This window comes from Heptranchias perlo, chromosome 32, assembly GCF_035084215.1.
Source record: "Heptranchias perlo isolate sHepPer1 chromosome 32, sHepPer1.hap1, whole genome shotgun sequence".
NCBI classification, from domain to species: domain Eukaryota; kingdom Metazoa; phylum Chordata; class Chondrichthyes; order Hexanchiformes; family Hexanchidae; genus Heptranchias; species Heptranchias perlo.
In genome coordinates, this window is record NC_090356.1 from 24,038,855 (window position 1) to 24,065,826 (window position 26,972).

At 45.9% G+C, this 26,972-nt stretch overlaps 1 protein-coding gene across 1 annotated transcript in view; it reads left to right on the forward strand.

Annotated features, from left to right (window-relative positions):
* disp3 (dispatched RND transporter family member 3) overlaps nucleotides 1-26,972 on the forward strand; it is a 382,438-nt gene that overhangs the window by 335,780 nt on the left and 19,686 nt on the right. The window contains exons 14-20 of the mRNA XM_067970641.1: nucleotides 2,002-2,138; nucleotides 3,466-3,647; nucleotides 5,716-5,846; nucleotides 7,719-7,900; nucleotides 9,216-9,342; nucleotides 20,580-20,725; nucleotides 24,895-25,054. Of these exons, the coding sequence (XP_067826742.1) occupies nucleotides 2,002-2,138; nucleotides 3,466-3,647; nucleotides 5,716-5,846; nucleotides 7,719-7,900; nucleotides 9,216-9,342; nucleotides 20,580-20,725; nucleotides 24,895-25,054 (1,065 nt within the window). The remainder of the gene's footprint in view (nucleotides 1-2,001; nucleotides 2,139-3,465; nucleotides 3,648-5,715; nucleotides 5,847-7,718; nucleotides 7,901-9,215; nucleotides 9,343-20,579; nucleotides 20,726-24,894; nucleotides 25,055-26,972) is intronic.

Consider the following 26,972-nt stretch of genomic DNA (forward strand, 5'->3'; position numbering starts at 1 on the left):
TGCCTCTGCTGAGAGGGTAACTAATTGGGTTATGGACTAAAATAGGTTTCTCAAAACATTTTTTTTTACATGAAAACAATGTGCTTTTAACAATGCTTAGAGGTAGTGATTTGGCACAGAGTGACATCTCGCAACAAATCCCATGAAGTTGTACAGTTGTTGCCCAAATGCCGTAATTTTGCATTAAAAAAGTCAAATACAACTTGTCAGTAACTAAAGCTGTTCTTATTTTGTTGCTTTTTAATTCGGATTCTGGGAGACCAGCATCTGCCAGCTAGCTCCCACTGTTTACTTTGCTCAAACCCTTTGTTAATTGTATCCATATGATTTAAATCAATTAGTGTTAATTATATTCAGGTGGTGCATATCAATTGGCGACTCTCTTGTATCCATTTATATGAGAGCTTATCTAGGGTGTGGGGTAGATAATGTGGATCTCTGTGAATAAAGGCTTGGAAGCAACTGAAGATCAGGCTCTAGTATTCTATCCTTCACCACTGGGCTATCCAGTTTATAACGCCCTTATTACAGTAGCAGACCCGTGCACCCTTTTTTTTAATGAGTCTCTACAACTCTGCCACCGGGATAATGGACCTAGATTTCAAAATTATAATGGTTTTGATAGAGTACATAAGAGAAACTGTTTCCACTGGCAGGAGGGTCAGTAACCAGAGGACACAGATTGAAGGTAATTGGCAGAAGAACCAGATGAGGATAAATTTTTTAATGCAGCGAGTTGTTATGATCTGGAATGCGCTGCCTGAATGGGTGATGAAAGCAGGTTCAATCGTAACATTCAAAAGAGAATTGGATATATCGTTGAAAAGGAAAAAATTGCAGGGCTATGGGGAAAGAGCAGGGGAGTGAGACTAATTGGAGAGCTCTTTCAAAGACCCCGCACAGGCACAATGAGCCGAATGGCCTCCTTCTGTGCTGTATGATTCTATGATGGATTAATGACCAGCTAATCACCTCAGTGACTGCCAAGGATGATGTGAATTATAGACTTGTTCTAATTCCCTCCAGTGCACTGCAGGTAACAGGTCAAATCCAATCTGTTCACCCCTAACTTCTTAAAATGTTAATTCCGTTTCAGTGAACACCTGATGAAAGCTAGGAGATGGTCACGGGAGGTAAACATACAGTGGGCTGCTGAGCCATAAAACTAGAAAGGTCCACAGTCTCTGCAAATTTAGCTAATCTGAGGCAAGACAGCAGTGGAAACACCGCAGTTGACCCCCGTAGGCCTGGGATACGAAGGGGAAAAATGAGTCAAGGTTCCTGCTGCTAATCACAATTCAATCACTCCTGCTGGAAAGTGCATGTGCTTTGACATCTGCTAAGAATAGGATTAATCCCCTATTTGAATAAGCTGCCAGCATTCACTGTCTAGACTTGCACGTGAAGAGTGGTGACTTGGGCACAGTATTAGAGAGCTGAACCTGAATCCTCAACTAAGTGAGGAATATGCCACAGTCTGTACCATTTCATAAACTGGCAGCATTCTCAAAGTTTCATGGCATAATGAACATGGGGCAATCTGATGTCTAGTGTAGCTCTTTAGTTAAGTTGCTCACTTCACACTGCACTGATGGTAGTTAATGAATCTGAACAGACATTTGGCACCACAGCCAACCAACTGCAGATTTTGTCAGATCCAGATCCAGCTAATGGGTATACCTTCCTTACGCGGGCAGGCCCTCCCTCTGTGGTTACGCCTTCTCTCTGCAGTAAGCCTTCCTTCTGTGGGGACATTGGCAGTACTGCTGGCTTCGTTCTATCTTCCAGCTGAGCCATAAAGCGTTACTGACACTGCCCGCACAGAGGAACAAGTGATTCATCGACAAAAACTTCAAATGTTGTAAAAAATCTATGCAAAAAAGATGAGGAGAAAAGAAACAGAAATCAAAGAGAAATGTTGAGCTCTGATCTGTTCCTTTTAACTGGGAAAGTTCTTGACCCATCTCCACCATCATTATAATTCAAATTTCTTTTTCTCAGGTGGCTTACGAACAGTTTATGTCACAAAGTATGAAGATGATGTGCGACCTGCAATCTACAGATTTTCTTTTGATTCCTCTGTTCCCTCGCCATGGCATCTGCTGTCAACAAGGAATGGGGAGATCCCGTCATTCAAAGTGAGTTCCTGCAAAGTGGCTTCTAAATACATGAAAATTATCGATCTGCAGTGACTGCACCAGGAAGGTCCTACTTTCAGAAAGTGCTTCCAATAGGAAATGGTTTCATGGAAAAGAGAAGGTTGAGGGGTGACCTAATAGAGGTCTTTAAAATTATTGATAGGGTAGACATAGAGAAGATGTTTCCACGTGTGGAGGAATCCAAAACTAGGGGTCATAAATATAAGATAGTCACTAAGAAATCCAATAGGGAATTCAGGAGAAACTTCTTTACCCAGAGAGTGGTTAGAATGTGGGACTTGCTACCACATGGAGTGGTTAAGGCAAATAGCACAGATGCATTTAAGGGGAAGCTAGATAAGTACATGAGGGAGAAAGGAATAGTATATGCTGATAGGGTTAGATGAAGTAGGGTGGGAGGAGGCTCATGTGGAGCATAAATACCAGCACAGACCAGTTGGGCTGAAGGGTCTGTTTCTGTACTGTAAATTCTATGTAATAACATCACCATATGCTATCAACAGCACCATCCCAATGAACTACATTAATTTTTCTGCTGGCAAAAACTGTATTGTGTACAAAATACCCCGATGACTCAGCTGGTAAGCATTCTGCCTAGTTCGGAATTAAGCAATGCAGACCAGAGAAGTCCCAGGTTCAATTGCTAGTCTATGCCATTAGCTGATCTCATAGTGGATAGTGCTATACTTGGCCTCAGTGTCCCTGGGCCAGGGTGGGGAGAAAAATCAGCCAGGGTTCCCAATCCTCGAATTCTATCCAGTGGCATCAACTGGAAAGTGCATGGATGTAGACATCAGGTAAAGACAGCGTTGATACCTCCCATGGTCAAATAGCCGGCCGACACTCACTGTCACATACGAACTGTGGTCACTTGGGTGGGTTACCTGAGAATGACCAGCAACTATGAAGGAATTGCCCAGTATAAGTCAGCGTCTTCAGGAGGGAGGGAAGAAAATTTTGTTGCTGGATTTTGTTACCCCCTAGCCCTCTCCCGTTTCTGATGTGGTTAACCTTTAATTTCAACACAACATATCTCAGTAGCAAATAGGCCCCTGGAATTCTCTCCCTAAACCTCTCTCCTCTCTACCTCCCTCTTCTCCTTTAAGACCTTCCTTAAATCCCACCTCTTTGACCAAGCTTTTGGTCACTCCATCCCAATATTACCTTCTTTGGCTCGGCGTCCTTTTTTTGTCTGATTACTCTCCTCCGTGAAGCACCTTTGAACATTTTCTCCACTTTAGAGGCCCTATATAAATGCAAGTTGTTGATTATATTGTTAACTTTTGACCTCTCTTCCCCTTCCAAGATTTACACAGTGCCCTATGGTAACTTTACGAAGAAGCTGACCGTGTGCTCATCCACCATAGGGTTGTCAAGTCCCAAATGTCCAAGGAAGTGGATGATCACATCGTTATCCTGCAATGCCAGGAAAGGCTGGAAGTTCGATTTTCATTTCTATGCAGCAGCCACAGAGCAACGTCACACTCAGTAAGTTACAACATTGGACAAAAGCCTCTTTTACCTCCCCATGTAATCCCTCGGGTAGAGAAGATTAAGATCTGTATCTTAACACCATCTACATGCCTTGGTTCCGCAAGGGTGTTAAGGGTTAAAGGCCGGTAGATGGAGTTACGGTACAGATTAGCCATTATCTAATTGAATGGCAGAACAGGCTCAAGGGGCTGAATGGCCTATTCCTGTTCCTAAGGGGTGACCTAATTGAGGTGTTTAAGATGATTAATAGAATTGACAGGGTAGATAGAAAGTAACTTTTTTTCTGGTAGGGAGTTCAGAACAAGGGATGACCTTAGACCTTAAAGCATGACCTTAAAATTAGAGCTAGGCCATTCAGGGGTGATATCAGGAGGCACTTCTTCACACAAAGGGTGGTGGAAATCTGGAACTCTCTTCCCCCAAAATGCTGTTGAGGCTGGAGGTCAATTTGAAAATTTCAAAACTGAGATTGATAGATTTTTGATAGGTAAGGTTATTAAGGGATACGGAACCAAGGCGGGTAGATGGAGTTAAGACACAAATCACCCATGATCTAATTGAATGGTGGCGCAGGCTCGAAGGGTTGAATGGCCTACTCCTGTTCCTATGTTCTCCTGTTGAAGAAAAAAAAGCCTTTTTGAAGAATTGTTGAATTTGAGGTAAGGAATGTTAATGCTGGCAGAACAAACTCTTCCCCATGTTTTGCACCCAGAGTGAACATCAATCTGAAGTACAACATGGTTTGGGAATGCTCCCCCTACTTGGTCCAACTCCAACCTCAGTGGAGCCCTTCTTACTGGTGTGTCACTTCCAGTTCCCACCCAACCATGCTAGTTGTGGCCTCTATGAATGAGATGGGCAGTTGAGTGCTACATTGTCCTAAAGTGGGGACAGTTTGGTACTGTGCACCATCAGACACAAGGAGCTAGGGGTCAAGGTTTCTCAAACATTACAGCTAACACAGAGAGAAAATGTTCATCCCATACATCTGAGCTGGATTTGAAAATAGGTGCTAAAGCTAGCAGGGCAGCGTGCAAACCCACTACGGTACCCAGTTCCCAAGTATTGTCCGTGTCAAGGTAACTTATATTGTTGTCTCATTTTCTCTGCCACGACTGGTCCCACAAGAGCCAGAGTTGTTCTAGTCACTCCGCAAAGTGGCCATCCTTAATTCATGAACCCAAGCGATGAATGTTGAGAAACTATTCAGCACAACTGAGCCCATTCTGAACTTCACCCAACATCCACTCAAGGGTACTTTTCATCAAGGGTCACTGGATTCCTATCAGAAGCAGGAATCCTGGCTTTGCTTCCCCCTGCCCCACTCCCCAGCCCAGGGACAATTACACCACTCGTAACATCCCGCCACACACCCGCTGAGATTGGATAACTAACCACAGACCAGGGAACAATCATCTAGACCTCTTGATCTGTGTAGCTCAGCACCACAAAACATTGAGCCACAGATCCATTGGAGCTGTCCAAGATGGGACACTACATTGGTGAGAATGTGAAACTTGCTACCATGTGGAGTGGTTGAGGCGAATAGCATAGATGCATTTAAGGGGAAGCTGGATAAACACATGAGGGAGAAAAGAATAGATGATTATGCTAGTAGTATTAGATGAAGGAGGGTGGGAAGAGGCTCATGTGGAGCATAAACACCGGCACAGACCAGTTGGGATGGTGCTGTTGATAGCATATGCTGTAAATTCTATGTCATTCTATGTAACCATGAAAACCTTAGTCCTTTGTGAGGCCATGTCAGCTACCCACATACACAGTACGTCTGCAATTCTGCTGTCAAAGATAGAAATCACTCCTCGCTAATCAAGAGTAATGTGATAATTAATAATACTTCTATCTTAGCTGAAAACCTTTCTGGGAGATTCCATTTAAAAATGGGGGTGAGCAGGGCTTTTTTTTTCTGTTACAGTACGTAGAGACCTCCCGTTTTGAGAAGGTCTATCAGTCCCATTCCGCACCATTAATTTCAGCTGTAGCTTTAAATGCGTGAATAGATTTCAAGTTGGCCTCACAGTTTAAATCCTGGCTCTTTTAGGAAGCTGTACTTTGCCCAGCTGCGGAGGGCTCCCTACCACAGTCGGATCTGCCTGGCACCACCTGGCTGCATTCTTAGTGCAGGACCCAACGGTGCTAATCAAGGATTTTTCTACGTCCCCTATGAGAAAGGTAGGTTGACAGTCAGGTAAAAGAGAGTTGTTCCTTTTCAACTCAACTGGCAAAACTTTGGATTAAGGGGAAAGGCCCAAGAGAAGATTTGTGTCTGAAGTACTGAAGCCAGCCTTTAAAGAAAACCTTTCACCAACTCTAATTGTTTAGACCAGAGGTTGCAGGTTGGATCCCCAGTCTGTGCTGAGTTAGCCGATCATTGTTGGGGTGCTGCTACCAGCTTTGTAGGCCTGGAATAGGGAGGGGGAACATCTACCGGACTTCCCACTCCTGATCGCTGTCCAGTGACCCTTGCTAGAAAGTATGTGTGTGTCGGGTGAGGGACAGGTTCAGGCTCCGTTATGATATCTCCCATGGTTAAATAGCTTGCCGGCACTCTCCGTCTAGGCTCACACGTGAAGAATGGCCCAGGAATGGGGGTTGAGGAGAAGGGGAGATTCTGGTCAGGCAATGGTTTTCGCTGCCCATAATTCGAGTGCAGTTGTAACCATCAGAACGAAGAGCAGAATCCCACTGATGTCATTGTCAGAGCTAGATGCTTGACATAAGCTCACCGTGTTATGCCGGTAATTTCATTAGCAACAGGTGATAGTAAGCCAGGGTACTGGTGACATATTCACATTACGTCAGGGGCAGAAGCAAAATATTCAAGGAAATGCGCAAAAGTGCTGTTGTCTCTTAAAACTGGTACTTTGGAAGTTAAGTATGGGAGGGGCATTATTTCAAAACTGTAAACGGGAGCGAGAATTTCCTGAGTTCACACTGCTGGTGGGGAATCTCGAAATCGTTGCCAGCAGTACATATCAGGCTATCTCAGGCGGGCTACCATTATTATAACTGAACAGAAAATCAGGGGCAGCGTGCACGTGATCCCCAATATGCTCAGCCAGCGGGCCGCACTCCCCATCGGAAGTATATAACCAGAAGTCACCCCTTAGGTGACCATTGATCAGAAATTTAACTCGACCAGCCACATAAACTGGAACACCACTACCTGCACGTTCCCCTCCAAGTCACACACCATCCTGACTTGGAAATATATCGCCGTTCTTTCATCATCGCTGGGTCAAAATCCTGGAACTCCCTACCTAACAGCGCTGTGGGAGAACCTTCACCACACAGACTGCAGCTGTTCAAGAAGATGGCTCACCACCACCTTCTCAAGGGCAATTAGGGATGGGCAATAAATGCTGGCCTTGCCAGCGACGCCCACATCACATGGAACGAATAAAAAAAAAAGGTGTCAAAGAAAGTTCGGAGACTTGCTCACTGCCATAGCTCCCCACAACCACCACCGTTGATCCCAGCAGAGCCATTGTGAGAAGGCATAGAGCAGAAGTCAGGCATTTCCTGAAAGGAGTGACGGTAAAATTGGATGGGCTTCTGCTGCTTGAAAACAACTTGCATTGTTATAGGGAGCACCTCAGAGTACATTACAAGCGGGAGAGGAGGATACAGTGAGAAACCAAAGACGCAGTCAAAGAAATAGGTTTGTAAGATACTTATGAAGCAAGGGAGGTCGGGATGTGAAGTGGTTGTGGAAAAAGTTACAAAACGCAGGGATGTGGTGGTTGAAAAAGCCACTTCCAATAGTGGGTGGGGGAAGGGTGGAAGGCGAGGCTGGAGAATATCACTGTGAAATACTTTGCTGTGGCTGGTTTCAGAATGGTATTGGTGGCAACCTGGAGCCAGATCCCTCAACCATGGGCCTATGGATGATGCACAGGAAAAGGAAAGGGTAGAAAGGGAAAATCTTTATTTTTAAATTAAAAAGAGGGAACCTCACTTTCAACAAAAAACAGTAAAAATTCTGCTTTGTTTAAAAATAAAAAAGATACCCATGTCCATGTTTAATGATGTACTTTTATTTAGCTTTCTCGGTCTCGAATGTTGAGGAGACTCCAACCTTTGACTTCAATCCCTGCATGAACGAGGGCTGCGGAAAGCCAGCCGTGCGCCCTCTAGTGGACACGGGAGCCATGGTCTTTGTTGTGTTTGGGATTCTGGGAGTGAATCGCACAAGGAAGCAAGATAATCATGTGATAGGAGATATGGTACATAACTGCTTTTGTGTCACATTTTTCAACTCGTGCTGAAGTCTTGCATTTCCAGTGATCTGTTACAAAGTTATCCTGCCTAAATGTTGAGAAAACTACAATACTGACCTATCACAACCTTGCAGGTTAATATTTTTTTTAAAAAAGATAAAACTCCTTTTCTGTAAGAAATTTTTCCCCACAATGGCACTGTGAAGTGCATGAAAATGGTTCAGTTGGTGCCTCCTGCCCCATTTATTTTCCTGCCTCCCCTCTGAGAAGGTGAGAATTATTTATGAGCAAGGAATGGGCTAGTTTGTACCTCGTGGCCTTTTCCAATTCCTAACAATCCCTATGCTCCTGTAGCAAGCACCCCTTGCCCTCCAACAGCGACCTGGCTGAGATTGGGTGCTCATTGTACAAGGCGAATGGTACAGCATGTACCAAACCTGTGACCTCCACCACCTGGAAGGACAAGGGCAACAGGCGCATGGGAACACCATCACCTCCCAGTTCCCCTCCAAGTCACACACCATCCTGACTTGGACATATATTGCTGTTCCTTCATCGTCACTGGGTCAAATTCCTGGCACTTGAGAATCGGGTACGGTAGCATAGTGGTTATGTCACTAGACTAGTAATCCAGAGGCCTGGACTAATAATCCAGAGTCATGAGTTCAAATCTTGCCACAGCAGCTGAGGAATTTAAATTCAATTAATTAAATAAAATCTGGAATAAAAAACTAGTATCAGTAATGGTGGCCATGAAACTACCAGATTATCATAAAAACCCATCTGGTTCACTAATGCCTTTTAGGGAGTGAAACCTGCTGTCCTTACCCGGTCTGGCCTATATGTGACTCCAGACCCACAGCAATGTGGTTGATTCTTAATCGCCATCACAAAATGGCCTAGCAAGCCACTCAGTTGAACAATCTCGCTACGCACAGACTGCAGCGGTTCAAGAAGGTGGCTCACCACCACCTTCTCAAGGGCAATTGGGGATGGGCAATGCTAGCGACACCCACATCCTGAGAGTGATTTTTTTTATATATATGTGGCAATGTCCTGGATTTGCGCAGCCTTAACATTCCTGGGTTCTGTCAGTCATTTTATCAACCAGATCCCTGATGCCTAGTCATAGTGGAGCTAGTTGGTCATTTAAAAGCTCTCCTTTGTTCAGTGGACCCTTCTCCTGTGCCCACAGTGCTTACAGAATATATGAAGCTCCGTTCTGAGTTAATGTAAGACACAGTTTGATTTTGATACAAGGAAATGTGACAGATTTCTTTTTCACCTGTTTCTTTCTCTTTCTCTCTTTCACTCCTGAAAGGGCAGTGTCGTCTACGATGAGAGCTTTGACCTGTTCCGAGAAATTGGCAATCTGTGTAAGATTTGCAAAGCCATCGGTGGTAACTCAGAGCTGGTGAAGCCAGGAGGGGCTCAGTGCTTACCTTCGGGTAAGACAAGAACACACTCAACCAAAGCCAAACGCCTGTATGGCTCAGTTCTACACTGGGCAGTGCATTTACCTAATGCTTCATCAGGGGAGCATAAGATCTGTCTTTAAAATAGTGCAGGAGATTGCATGGTGGCAGAGGGAGGGGATGGGGGAGGGAGAGAGGAAGTATCTGGTCATGATGCTCCGCCATCATGTTGTAGGACAGGCTTGATGGACCAGCTGGTCTTTTCCTGCCCATCAATTTCGTATGTTCGTAATCTTTTTTCGTGCCATCTGGTTCCGTTTTGCTGCCTCCTCTGTGCTTTGCTACCTATGAACCTTCAAATTGAGAGTGGCAGAGAGAAGCTGACACCAAGTTATTCTTAGCAATGCTTTGCAACCTTATTGACTGCCATATCTATCTGTAATATGTATATCCCAAACCTTTACCATTATACAAAACTCCTCTCATGCACAGTTTCATTTCATTTTTCAATTAAGTAAATTCATTTCACAAAGAGTACAAGAGTGTAGAAGTAATGGTAAATTTGTATAAAGCATTGGTTGGGCCACAGTTTTTGGTGCTCCTCAAATAAAGGACATTAAAACCATAGAGAGCGTGAGACGCAGATTCACCTGGGACAATGATACCAGGGATAAGAAACTATAATTATACGGAAAGACTTGAGACACTGGGACTATATCCACTAACAAAGGTTCAGTAGCGATTTTTATAACTATGAAGGGTTTGACAGTAAATAGGGAAGACTATTTCCTGTGGCTGGAGTTTCAGCAACAAAGGGTCATCAATTTAAAATTGCCACTGAGAGTGAGGAGAGAGGGTCAGAGAAATGTCTTTACATAGACAGTTGTTAGAACATAGATAGCTTTGTCACACAGTGTAGTTGAGACAAGGACCATTGCATCTTTTATGGGAAAGTGGATAAATGTTTGAAGCAAAGGAAAATACAGGGCTATGGGAAGAGAGCAAGCGGGGTGGGGGGGGGGGGGGAGTAGTTTGAGTGGCTCTAGCACAGAAACGGTGGGCTGAGTGATATCCCTCAATGTACATAAACTTTTTTGGTTCTATTAGTCGATCTCCCTTGGCGTTACACACGGAAAGTCTTCAGATGAAACGGGGTTAGAGGGTGGGAGATAGTTGGACCAGAACACGCAGGCATAATTCAATCCCCGTTTTCAAGTCATATATTCTGTCTTTATTTTTATATAATACTTTGATATATTATTTTTAATCGCAAAACTTATGACAATTTGGGATGTAAAGTTTTGTAGAAGGATATTGTGTGCAGATGTAACATTTTTAATTACAGATAGGAACAGGAATAGGCCATTCAGCCCCTCGAGCCTCTTCACCATTCCAATTAGATCACGGCCGATCTGTATCTTAACTCCATCTACCCACCTTGATTCTGTAACGCTTAATATCCTTGCCTAACAAAAATCTATCAGTCTCAGTTTTGAAATTTTCCATTGACCTACCCTCAACAACTTTATGGGGGAGAGCGTTCCAGATTTCCACTTTGTGTGAAGAAGTGCTTTCTGACATCACCACTGAATGACCTAGCTCTAATTTTAAGGTTACGCCAGAAGAATTTTACTCCTCTGGTTAAAATGATTAACAAATGTATTATGCAACGTTTTCTTGTGTGTGCAAAATTGAGTCCAGTATTTTCTAAGTGAGAAGTATTTTGCTCCATGGACAATTATTTTTGGCCGTGAATATCATAAATTGGAAATCAAAGCAAAATGTGCACAAGCTTGACTAATTACCCTCCAGTTCCTAGTGGGCATGGGCCCCACAGCACACTACTGACCCTAACTTGACACTAATTACTGTTGAATTGGCAATTTCACTGAGCGAGACCATAGGATAGCTGATGCAAAGAAACAGAATAAAGTCTCAGTCTCCCGCTGTTCTGAGGTTGGTGCTGAGACAAGCTTGTTGGCGCAGAGCGAACTAAATTTCACCCTGCATCTCACTACTCTCTACATTACCTGAGACTGCTTTATGCTGACATTGGTTTTCCTGAAAGGAGACGCCTTCGTTCCCCATCTTGCAGCATCGCTCACCTCAATGAGCTCCAAAATCCATTTGATAAGAACGCAAAATGCTGGCGGTGAACAGTGGTAAAGATAGCTTCATGTCTAGTTGGGATTAATCACCTGTGCGTTTCCGGAATTTTCTGTTGCTCATTCAAATTTTCATCCTTGATGGGGTTTTTTCTTTATTTCTCTGAAATGACCAATTTGCTGCAGTTCAGTGACGTCTGAGGTTAACGGTTGAGACTCACTGTAGTACAACTTTGTGCTATGTCTGATGAGAAAGTACTTGATAATGTCACTGGGAAAAAATATTGGGCTTGATATTGCCAGGACTGCGGGTTCGCGACAGGGGAGCTATTGGGCGCGTGGGTAACACGCCTGGCGAAATCAGTCTGCCCCGCGCGCGATCGCAGCCTAATTGGATCCACTTACCTGGTCTCCCGGGTTCCCCACTGCTGAGCTGCGCGTCGGGTGGACTGCGCATGTGCAGTAAGGTCTGTCAGCTGGAGGAGCTCTATTTAAAGGGGCAGTCCTCCTCTGACAGATGCTGCAACAAATAGGAAAAATTACAGCATGGAGCAGCCCTGGGGGAAGGCTACTCCCAGTTTAATGATGCCTCACTCCAGGTATCATTGGATGGGGTGAGGAGGAGGGGGAGGACAGAGATCTTCCCCCCGGTGGGCGGGAGGAAGCGGCCTGCCTCTGCCACCAGGAAGGCCTGGCTCGAGGTGGCAGAGGAGGTCACCTGCACCACCAACATATCGCCCAACTGCATACAGTGCAGGAGGCGCTCCAATGCCCTAAGTAGGTCAGCCAAAGTGAGTACACTTACTCATTCCCCTACACTCCGTCTGCCACATCACCGCCCCCAACCCACATCTCCTTCTGCACTGCCAACATTACTCTGTCACATCACCCCTCACACCCACTCAAAGCTCATCCTCATCTTACCTGCACTTACTCACCTCGCCAGTACTCATCCCGCCACTACCACGCAACCCAATCCTCATACAATCTCATGGCTCTATCTCATACTCACCCTCTCGAGCATCTCTTTCACGGTCAGCCTCACTCAACCTGCCACTACGTGTGCTGCAGCCACAGGGCATGCATCACATATGTGCAGTAGGAAGCATAAGGCAAACGTGTCGTGAGCATGAAGGGGATGCACAAGGGTGTTTGAGGGTTTGTCATGGTTTTTACTTATATTTAATTTCTGATCAACTCACATTACATATTATATTGACACCACTACTGCCACGTCTTTGCGAATCTTGTCTGGTTTGTGAAATAATGCCCTTTTCTGAGGATCACAATGAAGACCCACACCTGATGCCACCCATTGTGTCACTGCAAAGTGGGTGTAGGTGTATTTGCAGGGCGCTTTTGTGCAGACGACTGAGAGACGTCGGTGATGTCCCCGGTGGCACCCTGGAAGTATGCGGAGGAGAAGTTGTTGAGGGCAGTGGTGACTTTGACAGCAACAGGTAAGAAGATGGTGCTCGGGCCAGCCAGGAGCAGCTCGGCATGAAGGAGGCTGCAGATATCCATGACTACATGTCGGGTGACTCTGAGCCTCCGTGTGCACTGCTGCTCAGAGAGGTCCAGGAAGCTGAGCCTCGGTCTGTGGACCCTGTGGCGAGGGTAGTGCCCTCTGCGACACATCTCTCTCTGCGATTGCCCTCTCTCCTGCTGTGCAGGTGGATGTGTCACAGCACTGTGTTGTGGAGCTCCACGTGTCAGAGGTGGACGGCTTGGCCGGCGAGGCTGGTGATGCTGTTCGCCCTCCGAGGAGGTCATGACTGCAGCTACGGCGGCCCCCATCCGGAAGATGTACATCTGAGGGGGTCCGCAAGGTAGGTACATGTGTCTGGACCCCGGGGTAAGTGTGAAAGTTGGTGAATTTTATTGTTAGGAGGAGGGTGGTGGAGGCCAAACTTTGTCCAAAGTGACAGAGTGGCCTCCTGCAATGAGTGAGGGTCTCCCCCCACCACCTGTCAAATGGACCTTTGCAGCTGCCACAGGCTGATGGCTACAACACGTCCATTTCAACTGGGACTGTTTCCCCCAGTATGGGAAACAGTCCCAGTTGTTTCTAAAATCCCACCCCTCCTGAAATATTCCCTTAATCAGGTCTGTTAACGACCTGAAATAACAAGATAAATACAGGCAAGCGGCACCCCGCTGGCTTTAATTGCCTGCGGGATTCCCACATGCGGGGGCTGCGCGCGCACGCCGGCGCGTCTGTGGGGAACCCGGAAGTGGGTGGGTTGGAGCCGGACTCCTGACCTGGTCCGGGATTCCACGATTTTCGTAGCCCCCCCCCTGCCCAGGAACGCACCCGATAGCAGGTGCTAAAATGGAGCCCATTAATTTGGCTCCCAAACCCTCACCCTTCTAGTAAACGCACAGCCAAATGAGGTCCAGTGGTTGATCCCAGTCCGTCAACCAGACCAGTGGTAAGGATGGTACAATTGACCAATGTCCCTAGGCTAAGGTAACATTAGCCAGGATTGTTGCTCTTAATTGCTATCCAGTGACCCTATTGGAAGTCCACATCAGAAGACACCAAATCAAGCTGCAGAAATGAGCTATTTAAAAAGAAAACAGAATTTGGATATCTAACTTACAAGATCAAAAGACAATGGATGAGGAAAGCCATTCGATCCAACTTAAAGTCCCACTATTACAGCATCCAGTTGTTTCTTAAATGATTCCAATTTCCACTTCCACTACTCTATCCAGGAGTCCAATCCATGTATTGATCAATCTTTGTGTGAAAAACTTCCTGATCTCAGCCCAGAATTTGTCTTTTACCACTTTGAATATGTAGACGAGGCCCGAGGACCAATTTCTTCCCTTCGCTCACTCTCTCTGCGCCCCCTTCGCTCGCCCTCTCCGCGCCCCCTTCGCTCGCCCTCTCCGCGCCCCCTTCGCTCGCCCTCTCCGCGCCCCCTTCGCTCGCCCTCTCCGCGCCCCCTTCGCTCGCCCTCTCCGCGCCCCCTTCGCTCGCCCTCTCCGCGCCCCCTTCGCTCGCCCTCTCCGCGCCCCCTTCGCTCGCCCTCTCCGCGCCCCCTTCGCTCGCCCTCTCTTTCCTGTGCCTGCCCTTCTATAGATTTCTGTCCCTCTTTTCTCTTTTATTCCCTCTGACGCATTTACATTGTCTGTTTCTCCCACTCACTTTCTTTCTCTGGCTGGACTTTTTGCAGCAAAACAAAGTGGGAAAAATGCCTTTCAATTTGTTTTTTCAATTTCAAGAACAGCAATTTAAAAAAAACAGAGGTGGCTGTCCATTTGTTTTTAAATTTAAGTAATAAATGGCTGAATGTATGAACGTGCATCTGTATTAAGAGAAAAACAAGATTGTTATGCCCTTTACAACTGGAATAAAATACACAAAGATCAGGCTGTTCCTTGGCACGTAGCTGTATTGATTGAGGGGTATTAGGTTCACATTCCATTCAGCACTAAAGCTGATAGATCCCTAGGTGTTTTAACAAGGTCAGTTGGACTGATTCCCTGGATCTACTTCAGTTACAGCAGGGAACTGATATGGAAGTATTTAGTCGGGAGGTGGGGGAGTGGGCATTCTTTTAAAAACACAGAACAACCTTTAAGCAGGTTGACTGCAGAAAACCTTCAAACATAAAGGCCCAAAGTGACTTTTCAAAACATTTGACAGCTGTTTTGTATTAAAGCCTCAGGTTAAAGCTGCGGATTCAGGCAATGTTTGCGGTGACACTGGGTCAAATGTACTCTGAACAGAGGTCACATATTCACCAACAATCTAGTAATTGCTTCATACATTGTGCCTCCCCGGCAGCATTGCTTTTATTTTAATTGCTCATTTTCCATCACTGTAAATCTTCGATTATAATAGCCCTCCACTTTTAGGAAGAATGTAGTGTTGGTATGTATGTATATACGTTTTTGTGTATCCTGTAACCCTCTGGGAAATCTGCGCTCCTCCAATTCTGGTCTCTTGCGCATCCCCGATTTCCTTCGTCCCACCATTGGTGGCCGTGCCTTCAGCTGCCTAGACCCTAAGCTCTGGAATTCCCTCCCTAAACCTCTGCGCCTCTCCACCTCTCTCTCCTCCCTTAAGGCCCTCCTTAAAACCTACCTCTTTGACCAAGCTTTTGGTCACCTGTCCTCATATCTCCTTATGTGGCTCGGTGTCAAATTCTGTTTGATAATGCTCCCGTGAAGCACCTTGGGGCGTTTTACTACGCTAAAGATGCCGTATAAATGCAAGGTGGTTGTTGTTGTGTATATTAAAGACACAGAGACGCACTCACACCCTTTTTGGTCTGGAAACTGCTAACATCAATTATTCAGCCTTGTGCATGGCCCTTACAAGAGCTTACAGTGCAGCAGAAATGCATTTTTGCTGCTTTTTAATCCATTTCCTATTGTAGTTATCCCACTTTACCAAAGGTTGTTTTCCCATTCCTGAGGCTCTTGTAAACAGTTTTCTTCTTAGTATCCGAGTGCAATCCTTAGATACGGGGGTGGTGCCAGTGGACTGGAGAATTGCAAATGTTACACCCTTGTTCAAAAAAGGGTGTAAGGATAAACCCAGCAACTATAGGCCAGTCAGTTTAACCTCAGTGGTGGGGAAACTTTTAGAAACTTTAATCAGGGACAGAATTAACAGTCACTTGGACGAGTGTGGATTGATGAGGGAAAGCCAGCACGGATTTGTTAAAGGCAAATCGTGTTTAACTAACTTGATAGAGTTTTTTGATGAGGTAACAGAGAAGGTAAATGAGGGCAATGCAGTAGATGTGTATATGGACTTTCAGAAGGCATTTGATAAAGTGCCGCACGGTAGGCTTGTCATCAAGATTGCAGCCCATGGAATAAAGGGGGCAGTAGCAACCTGGATACAGAATTGGCTAAGTGACAGGAAACAGAGTAGTGGTGAACGGTTGTTTTTCGGACTGGAGGGAGGTGTACAGTGGTGTTCCCCAGGGGTCAGTGCTGGGGCCACTACTTTTTTTGATATATATTAATGATTTGGACTTGGGTGTACAGGGCACAATTTCAAATTTGCAGATGACACAAAACTTGGAAGCGTAGTGAACAGTGAGGAGGATAGTAATAGACTTCAAGAGGATATAGACAGGCTGATGGCATGGGCGGACACGTCAGATGAAATTTAATGCAGAAAAATGTAAAGTGATACATTTCGGTAGGAAGAACAAGGAGTGGCAATATAAACTATAGGGCACAATTCTAAAAGGGGTACAGGAACAGAGAGATCTGGAGGTATATGTGCACAAATCATTGAAGGTGGCAGGGCAGGTTGAGAAAGCGGTTAAAAAAGCATACAGGATCCTGGGCTTTATAAATAGAGGCAGCGAGTACAAAGGTAAGGAAGTTACATTAAACCTTTATAAAACACTGGTTTGACCACAGCTGGAGTATTGTATCCAGTTCTGGGCACCGCACTTTAGGAAAGATGTGAAGGCCTTAGAGAGGGTGCAGAAGAGATTTATTAGAATGATTCCAGGGATGAGGGATTTTAGTTACGTGGATAGACTGGAGAAGCTGGGGTTGTTCTCCTTCGAACAGAGAAGGTTGGGAGGAGATTTGATAGAGGTATTCAAAATCATGAAGGGTCTAGACAGAGTAGACAGAGAGAAACTCTTCCCATTGGCAGAAGGGTCAAGAAAGAGAGGGCATAGATTTGAGGTGATTGGCAAAAGAACCAAAGGTGACATGAGGAAAAACTTTTTAACACAGCGAGTGGTTATGATCTGGAATCCGCTGCCCGAGGGGTTGCTGGAGGCAGATTCAATCATGGCCTTCAATAGGGAACTGGATATGTACTTGAAGGGAAACAAATTATGGGCCCGATATTACCATGGCGGCGGGGGGGGGGGGGGCGATTGCGCCCGGTGAAATCAGTCTGCCCCGCGCACAATCGCAGGCTGTTTGGAGCCACTTACCTCTTGTTCCGGGTTCCCCGCTGCAGGGCTGCGCGGCGGGCGGACTGCACATGCGCAATAAGGTCTGTCAGCTGGAGGAGCTCTATTTAAAGGGGCAGTCCTCCACTGACTGATGCTGCAAGAAATAGGAAAAATTACAGCATGGAGCAGCCCAGGGGGAAGGCTACTCCCAGTTTAATGATGCCTCACTCCAGGTATCATTGGATGGGGTGAGGAGGAGGGGGAGGACAGAGATCTTCCCCCCGGCAGGCGGGAGGAAGCGGCCTGCCTCTGCCACCAAGAAGGCCTGGCTCGAGGTGGCAGAGGAGGTCACCAGCACCACCAACATATCGCCCACCTGCATACAGTGCAGGAGGCGCTGCAATGACCTAAGTAGGTCAGCCAAAGTGAGTACACTTACTCATTCCCCTACACTCCGTCTGCCACATCACCGCCCCCAACCCACATCTCCTTCTGCACTGCCAACACTACTCTGTCACATCATCCCTCACACCCACTCAAACCTCATCCTCATCTTACCTGCACCTACTCACCTCGCCAGTACTCATCCCGCCACTACCACTCAACCCAATCCTCATACAATCTCATGGCTCTATCTCATACTCACCCTCTCATGCATCTCTTTCACGGTCAGCCTCACTCAACCTGCCACTACCTGTGCTGCAGCCACAGGGCATGCATCACATATATGCAGTAGGCAGCGTAAGGCAAACGTGTCGTGAGCATGAAGTGGATGCACAAGGGTGTTTGAGGGTTTGTCATGGTTTTTACTTCTATTTAATTTCTGAGCAACTCACATTACATATTATATTGTCACCACTACTGTCACGTCTTTGCGAATCCTGTCTGGTTTGTGCAATAATGCCCTTTCCTGAGGATCACAATGAAGACCCACAACTGATGCCACCCATTGTGTCACTGCAGAGTGGGTGTAGGTGTATTTGCAGGGCTCTTTTGTGCAGACGACTGAAAGACATCAGTGATGTCCCCGGTGGCACCCTGGAAGGATGCGGAGGAGAAGTTGTTGAGGGCAGTGGTGACTTTGACAGCAACAGGTAAGAAGATGGTGCTCGGGCCAGCTCGGGAGCAGCTCGGCATGAAGGAGGCTGCAGATGTCCACAACTACATGTCGAGTGACTCTGAGCCTCCGTGTGCACTGCTGCTCAGAGAGGTCCAGGAAGCTGAGCCTCAGTCTGTGGACCCTGTGGCGAGGGTAGTGCCCTCTGCGACGCATCTCTCTCTGCGGTTGCCGTCCCTCCTGCTGTGCAGGTGGATGTGTCACAGCACTCTGTTGTGGAGCTCCACGTTTCAGAGGTAGACGGCGTGGCCGGCGAGGCTGGTGACGCTGTTCGTCCTCCGAGGAGGTCATGACTGCAGCTACGGCGGCCCCCATCCGGAAGATGTACATCTGAGGGGGTCCGCAAGGTAGGTATATGTGTCTGGACACCGGAGTAAGTGTGCATGTTGGTGAATTTTGTTGTCAGGAGGAGGGTGGTGGAGGCCAAACTTTGTCCAAAGCGACAGAGTGGCCTCCTGCAATGAGTGAGGGTCTCCCCACCCCACCTGTCCAATGGACCTTTGCAGCTGCCACAGGCTGATGGCTGCAACACGTCCATTTGAACTAGGAGTGTTTCCCCCAGTGCGGGAAACAGTCCCAGTTGTTCGTAAAATCCCAACCCCCCTAAAATATCACGTTAATCAGGTCTCTAAACGACCTGAAATACCAAAATAAATACCTTAAGTGGCACCCCGACGGCTTTAATTGCCAGCGGGAGTCCCACATGCAGGGGCTGCGCGCGCATGCCAGCGCATCAGTGGGGAACCCGGAAATGGGGTGGGTTGGAGCTGGGCTCCCAACCCGCCCCGGGAATCCCCGATTTTCATGGCCCCCCCGCCAGGAACGCACCCGATCGCGGGTGCTAAAATAGAGCCCTATAAGGCTGCAGGGAGTGGGGCTCGCTGAATTGCACTTGCATGGAGCCAGCGCAGACTCGATGGGCTGAGTGGCCTCCTTCCATGCTGTAACCTTTCTATGATTCTTTAATGAGCCCTTTGCATCTGTGGCCAGTTTTTTTTGGTGTGGGGGTGGGTGAGGGTGGGAGTGTGTATCTTAGTCACAGATTTGCAGTAAACCACAAAGCAACCATGAGGCAGGATTAGAAAGGTTAACCCAATGTTTTATGACTGCAAAACTGAGAATTGTCAATTAGTTTCCACCACAATTCTTTCTCCCCTCCTCTCCTGAAGGCTCAAAATCACACACTTGCAATCAAGTGTCTGATTGATAGGTTCCAGCTGCCCTCTGATACGTCACTCAAATAGGGTTGCCAACCCTCCAGGATTGTCCTGGAGTCTCCAGGAGTTAAAGATTATTCTCCAGGACACTGCTGCGAGCAAACCCGGGAGAAAAAAATTAAATTGTGATTTTTTTTTTTCACGGTTTCTTTGAAAACTTTTGTTTTTTGGTTATAAAAATATTGCAGATGGAAAAAGACTGTTTAACTGATGGTCAAGAATCATCCAATCAGTTAACGAAGAGTCAGTTCACTTTCCAATTGGCCATGGGAAGGCGGTGCCCCGCGAGGATAGACCTGTCGGATGACCAATGGCAGGGGAAGGGTGGTTGGAGGTGGGAGTTTCATATGAGAAAACCTCCAGAGATACGTCCACCCAGAATTGGCAACCCTACACCCAAATGATCGTTCTTTATCTGTGAGCTTAGAGCCAGACTGTCAGCAGGTCATTCAACCATGGGGAGGGGGTGGGCAACAAAGGCAAATTCAAAGTTCAGTCTCCAATCGCCATCCACACGCATGCACTTTCCAGGAGGAGTCACTGGAGAGTAAACAGGAGTTTGAATCCTGGCTGTGTTTACTCTCCCGTTCTAGTCTGGGGTCCCTGAGACCAATTGTAGTTACCTCCCCCCCCCCCCCACATTTGCCTCCCTGGCTGAGGTCAGCAAACTCTTGGCAGACAAGGGTTTAAAGCTGGAACACTCCTAGACTGTACGGCTTGTTTTATACTGGGCTGTGCATTTGCCAACTGAGGAATTGGATAGCCAGTCTCCTCTTTTTTGATTTATAAAATGAAAATAGCTAGTCAAGCAAAACATCTGGCTTGCACTCGGCTGCTGCAGACTCCTGCGATTTGATATTCATCTTTTCATGATATGTCAGAGGCAGTCAGCTGTCAACTTGTGAAGGCTTATAAGTGATGTTGAGTTCTCCTTGTCTCCTAGGTTACAGCGTTTCTACCTTCTTGCAGATGTTACACCCAGAGTGTAAGAGCATTCCGGAGCCCAACCTGCTTCCTGGGCAGCTCTCTCATGGTGCTGTTGGAGTGAAAGATGGGAAAGTCCAGTGGATCTCGATGGCCTTCGAGTCTGTAAGCATTGAATGAAAAAATATAAAGAAATTTAGTAGCGCCTGATCGCACTATTGAAATGTCTCAAAACACTTCACACAAAATGAGTCGCCTTCGAGGTGACTGTTTTGCAGTGAGTTTTCTGCAGCCAAACAAAGCAGCCATCCTTCCAAAGTCGCACAAACAGCCACGTTTTTGTTGGTCACCGAATTATAGGCCCCAAGATTCCTGGGTGGGCGACTCCTCCAGTGCAAGTGCAGCAGAGTAGGACCGCTGCCCAGTCTCGCTCCGGGCCGGAGCCCCCGGCCCAAGTCCTGGGAGCGGGGTCATCTATCTGGCTGGAGCGTGCCACCCAATACCTGCAAGGGACCATCAACGGCACTGGCTCCTAACAGCTGTGCAATGTCAGAGCTGCACCTTGCTGCTCCAACTGTGGAGAGGTGGCCCAGTGAGGCCCCGAAATAAAGTATCTTCTTCAGTACCTTTGCTCTTAATGAGGTAAGAAGCCCTTGTGGATCAATTGCCTTTCCATAGTTAAGATCTAGGACCTTTTTACCGGGCTCAATGGGACTTAAGCCAGCTCATTAATGCCCTAAAGCTATCTATCCATCTAACCCTCTGTCCATGAATATTAACTTGTCTTATTAAATCTGCGCCAGATTTCCTCTATTTTGTTTTTCTTCTCCCTTTTCCTGAAATTTCCCTGAGCCTAAAGCATAGGCCTCTACCTATGCCAGTCGGTAGTTGACCAATGAAATGTGCTACCATTGGCCTCAGCATCCCTGCGCTAGCTAAGGGCCAAGATTCCTGCTTCTGATGGCCCTCCTTTTCCCCTGTTGGGATGTGTATGTGTGTGGTCACTGGGTGTCTCTCCTTTAGATTTTGGCTCTTGCTTTCTCTCGTTCTCTCTCTGTCAGGAAATTTCCATCATTCAGTAGGTTCCTACAGTAGTGTATGGAAACCAGTGAGAACCACGCCTAGAGCAAGTGATTTATTATTATTGCCACATCCACTCAGGAACTGACAGTTTCACTGATAACCGGGGCTTTTTAAGCAAAAATTGCGCTGCTCAGACAGCAAATTACACAACACGCAGCCAGTATGGGAATTGTTGGGATTTCTTAAGGGATGTCACTTCCTGCCAAATGAGCAGCCTGAAGCAGAGCGGGGGGGAGCAGTTTTCCAAGGGCTACCATCTCAGTTAGAAACGAGCCCAAGACCAAGAGAGAAACCCAAGACATTGTGCAATAGAGCAAAGTAACACTGGAGGAGAGTTACAGTAAGTGCGGCTTTCCTTAGGTCTCTGATGCCATCTGCTGCACAAGACAATTTTCTTCAGCAAACCGGGAAGAATTTGCTAAAAAAAGAAATAAGTAAACATAACACAACTAGGAACCAGGCTGAGGCTGATAGAACTCAAAACGTCTACAGTCAGGGCTTCATTTATAATTCTGAAGTATGTTCTTCAGCAAGAGCCAAACATTTTGATTTGATTGAGCCTCCATTACACAGACTATTGGTTTTTTTTAGTGAGCAAAAGATAAAGACTTACAATGATACAACGCTGTTTCAGAAACCTCTCAACTTGTTTCACATACAGTGAAGTACTTTGAAGTGTAGTAACTGCTGATATATAGGCAAACACAGCAGCCATTTTGAGCCTGGTAAGATCCCACACACCTGCACCAGTGACAACACATGACCAGCTTATCTGTTTTTGGTGGTATGTGTTGAGGGAGGAATGCTGGCCAGGAGACTACTAAACACAGAAGCACAAACAAACCCAAGACTAGGGCAGCTTTTGGAACGAATGAGTGAGATATTGCTCACTTTGCAAAGAGGAAGCCACCCAGCTTTGAATCCGTTGCTGGGACTTCCGGGTAAATGCGATTTGACAATGGCAGTAGAGTAATAATTTGTAACACTTGAGTTTGTGCAGCACCATATCATATCAAAGCACTTAACACCCAACAAATTATCTTTTGGAGTGCAGTGACTGTTGCTTGTAGGATTGGAATCACAAAGGGGAGATGGTGTTTGGGACTGGGAAGACTGAGTTAACCAATCTGTCCAGTCTTCCTTTCCTCCTCCAGTCTATAATCTTTGAAAAATAGATAGGTGTCAATTAACCTGTACTTCTTGATTTATCTTTTCCTCAGCTCTTCAACATTGATAGTGTCCTGCCCTGTAGTCTTGGCCCTTCACCCGCAATTCTCAGTAAAACAAAGCTCAAGATCTTCATTGTTTTTTTCTGAAGAGATCTATCCAACAGGTGTTTAAGATGATTAAAGAAGTTGATAGGGTAGATAAAGAGAAACCATTTCCTCTGGTGGGGAGTCCAGAACAAGGGAGAATAACCTTAAAATTAGAGCTAGGCCGTTCAGGAGTGATGTCAGGAAGCACGTCTTCACAATGGAAAACTCTCCCCCACAAAAGCTGTTGAGGCTGGGGGTCAATTGAAAATTTCAAAACTGATATTGATAGATTTTTGTTAGGCAAGGGTATTAACGGATACAGATGGTCCTTCCTGTGCTACCCTCCTGTACCTCCTAACTGCCAGATCAAAACAGCATGTAGTGGAGTCCTAAATTAAGTTTTTAATTTCCAAACTGTGTATTCTTCTCTGCCTCCCCCCCCCTGCCCCACTCCCCCAGAGACAGGGTCACACTCTGGCTCCTCACCCATCCAAAACCGTGGTCCCTACACTTCATTTTTGATCTGGCTGCTCCCCTAATTATCATACAATCAAAATGCCAAGTCCATTTCTGTTCATTCCCATATAATGCTTACCAGTTAATTGTTGAGCCAGTTTAATGCCATACATTTACACGCCTAAAGCTTTTCATGCACAGCCTGGATGTGACTGCCCCAGTAATGTAACCTCAAGAATATTGTGGATTCATCAGCCTCTGAAGCAATCCTTTAATCCCTTCTCATCTGTCTCCCAGTTCCTGCTGACTATTTATATCTTTGATTAGTTTCCTGATTTAATTTTGTACGCTTCCTGACTCTTTATTATATATCACTCATTTAATTGTGTAAAAAAAAAGCTGCTTGCTGCGGATAGTGAATGACTACGGTCACAACATTATGTTTTTGGGGACATTTCTGTAGAACATGCTGCTTCTTTAACTGATGCTGGCTGAACATAGGGTTTCCAACTCTGGTTGGACACATTCCTGGAGGTTTCACCTCATGACGTATCACCTCCAATCTCCCCGCTCCCGCCGTTGGTCACCCGACACGTCCATCTTCACGACGTCCTGCCTTCCCCGCCATTGGAAAGTGATCAGACTCTTCATTACCCCACTGGGTGATTTTTGACTGTCAGACATAGGAACAGGAGTAGGCCATTCAGCCCCTCGAGCCTGTTCCACAAACAGCCTTTTTCGCATGTCCAATAGTTTTATGACTAAGAAATGAATGTTTTCAAGGAAAATGGAAAAAAAACACCTTTTTCCTGATGCTCCGATAAGTTATCTCCCAGGTTTGCTCGCAGCAGTGTCCTGGAGATTGATCTTTAATTCCTGGCGACTCCAGGGAGGGTTGGCAACCCTAGCAGAACAGTATGACGTGGGCCTCGGGTGGGATTTATCAATATGCGATCAGCTGCAGGGACACGCACAGTTCTCCCAACCGGCATAGAACTGACAGCACTGAAGACCCATGGAAGTGTGGCTCTTTGACTCTGGCGTCAGGTCAAATGCCTCTCATTGCAAACACTAGATACTAGGACCAGGTCCTGCACATTTTCAACTGGGTCTGTATTACATTGCCCAGCCCAGTTGGCCTACAGAGACCAGCACCTGGTGACAGATCTAAATGGAGACGAACGTGGTGCAGAATTTTTTAAAAATCAAGTATAATGGTGACACTTCCTTGCACCAAGTCCCATCCTGATACCCCCATGCCCCCCAATACCCCTGTGCTCGCTGACCTACGTTGGCTCCCAGTCCACCAACGCCTCAATTTTAAAACTCTCATCTTCATGTTCAAATCCCTGCATGGCCTCACCCCTCCATATCTCAATACCCTCTTCCAACCTACAACCCTCCAAGAACTCTGCGTTCTTCCAATTCTGGTTTCTTGTCCACCACCCACTCTCCAAGTCAAAATCCTGGCCAATATGTGATTTTAGGTATTTTGATTCTCTTTGCTGTCTCCATTATCTTCTTCTCGGCTCTTCACAGACAACCTACAAAGGAAAGTCTTCATTTCAGACCTATGCAGACTACTTAAAATGGGAGAACTACCTCCAGGAGCAGCTGCGTCAGTTTTCCGAACAATCATCACTACGTCATGGATTCCAGACTTGCGAGCACTGGAAACAGATTTTCATGGAAATAATAGGCAAGTCACAGGAACGTCAGTGCAGGTTCATGAGATAAGTCTGAAATTTTCAATTGATGTTATTTTATAATATATGGGTTGCCACTGGCATTAAAATAACACTGATCGAAAACCCAGGTTGAGCAGTTGATACCACAGAAAGGCTTACGTGTAGGAGATCTATTCCATGTGCTGCTATATAAAGGGGAATGAGACTGGACCAGGTGACATTTCAGTTTTTTTAATGGGAAAATAAATCACATTGGAAAGTGCTCAGTATCTTGTACTTCATATTGATCGTAATGCCACATTGGCATCTTTCATGCCTCCAGATAACTAGGTTCCAGGTAATCCACCTCTGATCTAGAGGCAGAGATAATTGGTCAACACAGACATAATGCCAGTGCCCTCTGACCTCACTACTGGCACAGTTCTGGTATATTATTTTGCCTGCGTTATGCTTTCAGCCTATTTTTTTCAAAGGCAGCCAGAACTCAATTGGATATGGCTTGTCCTCATTTTTTGCTTGGGTCCATAAGTAGCATTGTGTCATGCAGCATTCCTCTTTCTTGGGCCTCTCCTCATCAATAGCACCTCCTGAACCCGTGCCCTCCACCACCTAGAAGGACAAGGGCATCAGGTGCATGGGAACACCACCACCTCTAAGTTCTCCTCCAAGTCACACAACTTCCCGACCTGGACATATATCACCGTTAGTTCATCATCGCTGGTCAAAATCCTGGAACTCCCTACCTAACAGTACTGTGGGAGTAACTTCACCACACAGACTGCAGCAGTTCAAGAAAGTGGCTCACCACCACCTTCTCCAGGGCAACTAGGGATGGGCAATAAATGCTGGCCTTGATAGCAATGCCCATATCCCAAGAAAGAATAGAACAAAAAATGTACAAGACTGGGGAGTGCTGAGCCTTCTGATCTTTCCTCTGTCTGCAAAAGTCTCTCATTCATGGCACCTCTTTGACTGGCCCAGCTGAGTTCAGGGGCTCATTGTAGAAGGAATGGCTTTGGGGAAATTATCCCCTGCTGCTCCATAATACAACACATCATCGGGCCAACTCTGCCCAACATTGAAAGCCACTGACATCATTGTTTATGGATGTTTTGTTTGTACTTTTTTGTTTGTACTTCAACTTCCATTTTCTTACTGTAATCCTTCAGAATTTCCTGTCAATACCTTCCCAAATAGGTTCAACAGATGTAGTTGTTGAGTGAAATAATGCAGGAGAGAAATCCCAATGACCAAAAATAAATTGAAATCAGATTTCTTGCAATCTTTGTAAATGTTGCTGAAGTAAACTCCTTCATGGTTAATTCCTAAACGATGAAACATTCCGAATTTTCAATATCATCTAATAATAACCTTTTCAGAGCACAAGAAAAATTGTGCAGGAAAAGAAAAATCATTATTATTGACCATTGGTATAATTATTCCTGCAGTTGCTTCTCTTAACTCACTGGAGTGTTCCCCAGGTCTCGGTTTCCCTCTTCATCTTACTCCATGTTAAAGCAAATGATGCACGTATGACAAAGACCATGTGATCAGACTTTATCCTGTAAATCCTAATTGCATGAACCTTGCTGGGTGTATGTATACTCATTTATATCGCTGCATTGTGAATTATGGAGCATGAGGAAGATGATGTAGTGTCACACTAGAGAATCTCACAGAAGCAAACAGGATTGTAGGATATCCACTGATAAAGCAATATGCTAGCACCAGTTAGTTAGCTGTATAAAAATGTTGAACCTATCACTTTCAGCTGTCACACTACAAACTGTCAAAAGTGTATGTTTAAAAGAGAGAAAGAGAGCCAGTTATTTTGTGCTGGCTTTTTCCTGACCTGGAACCAGAAATTGATAAGTATCTGCTAATTTGCAAACAATTAACCTCTAATTGACCTCAGTGTCCTGTGTAGAT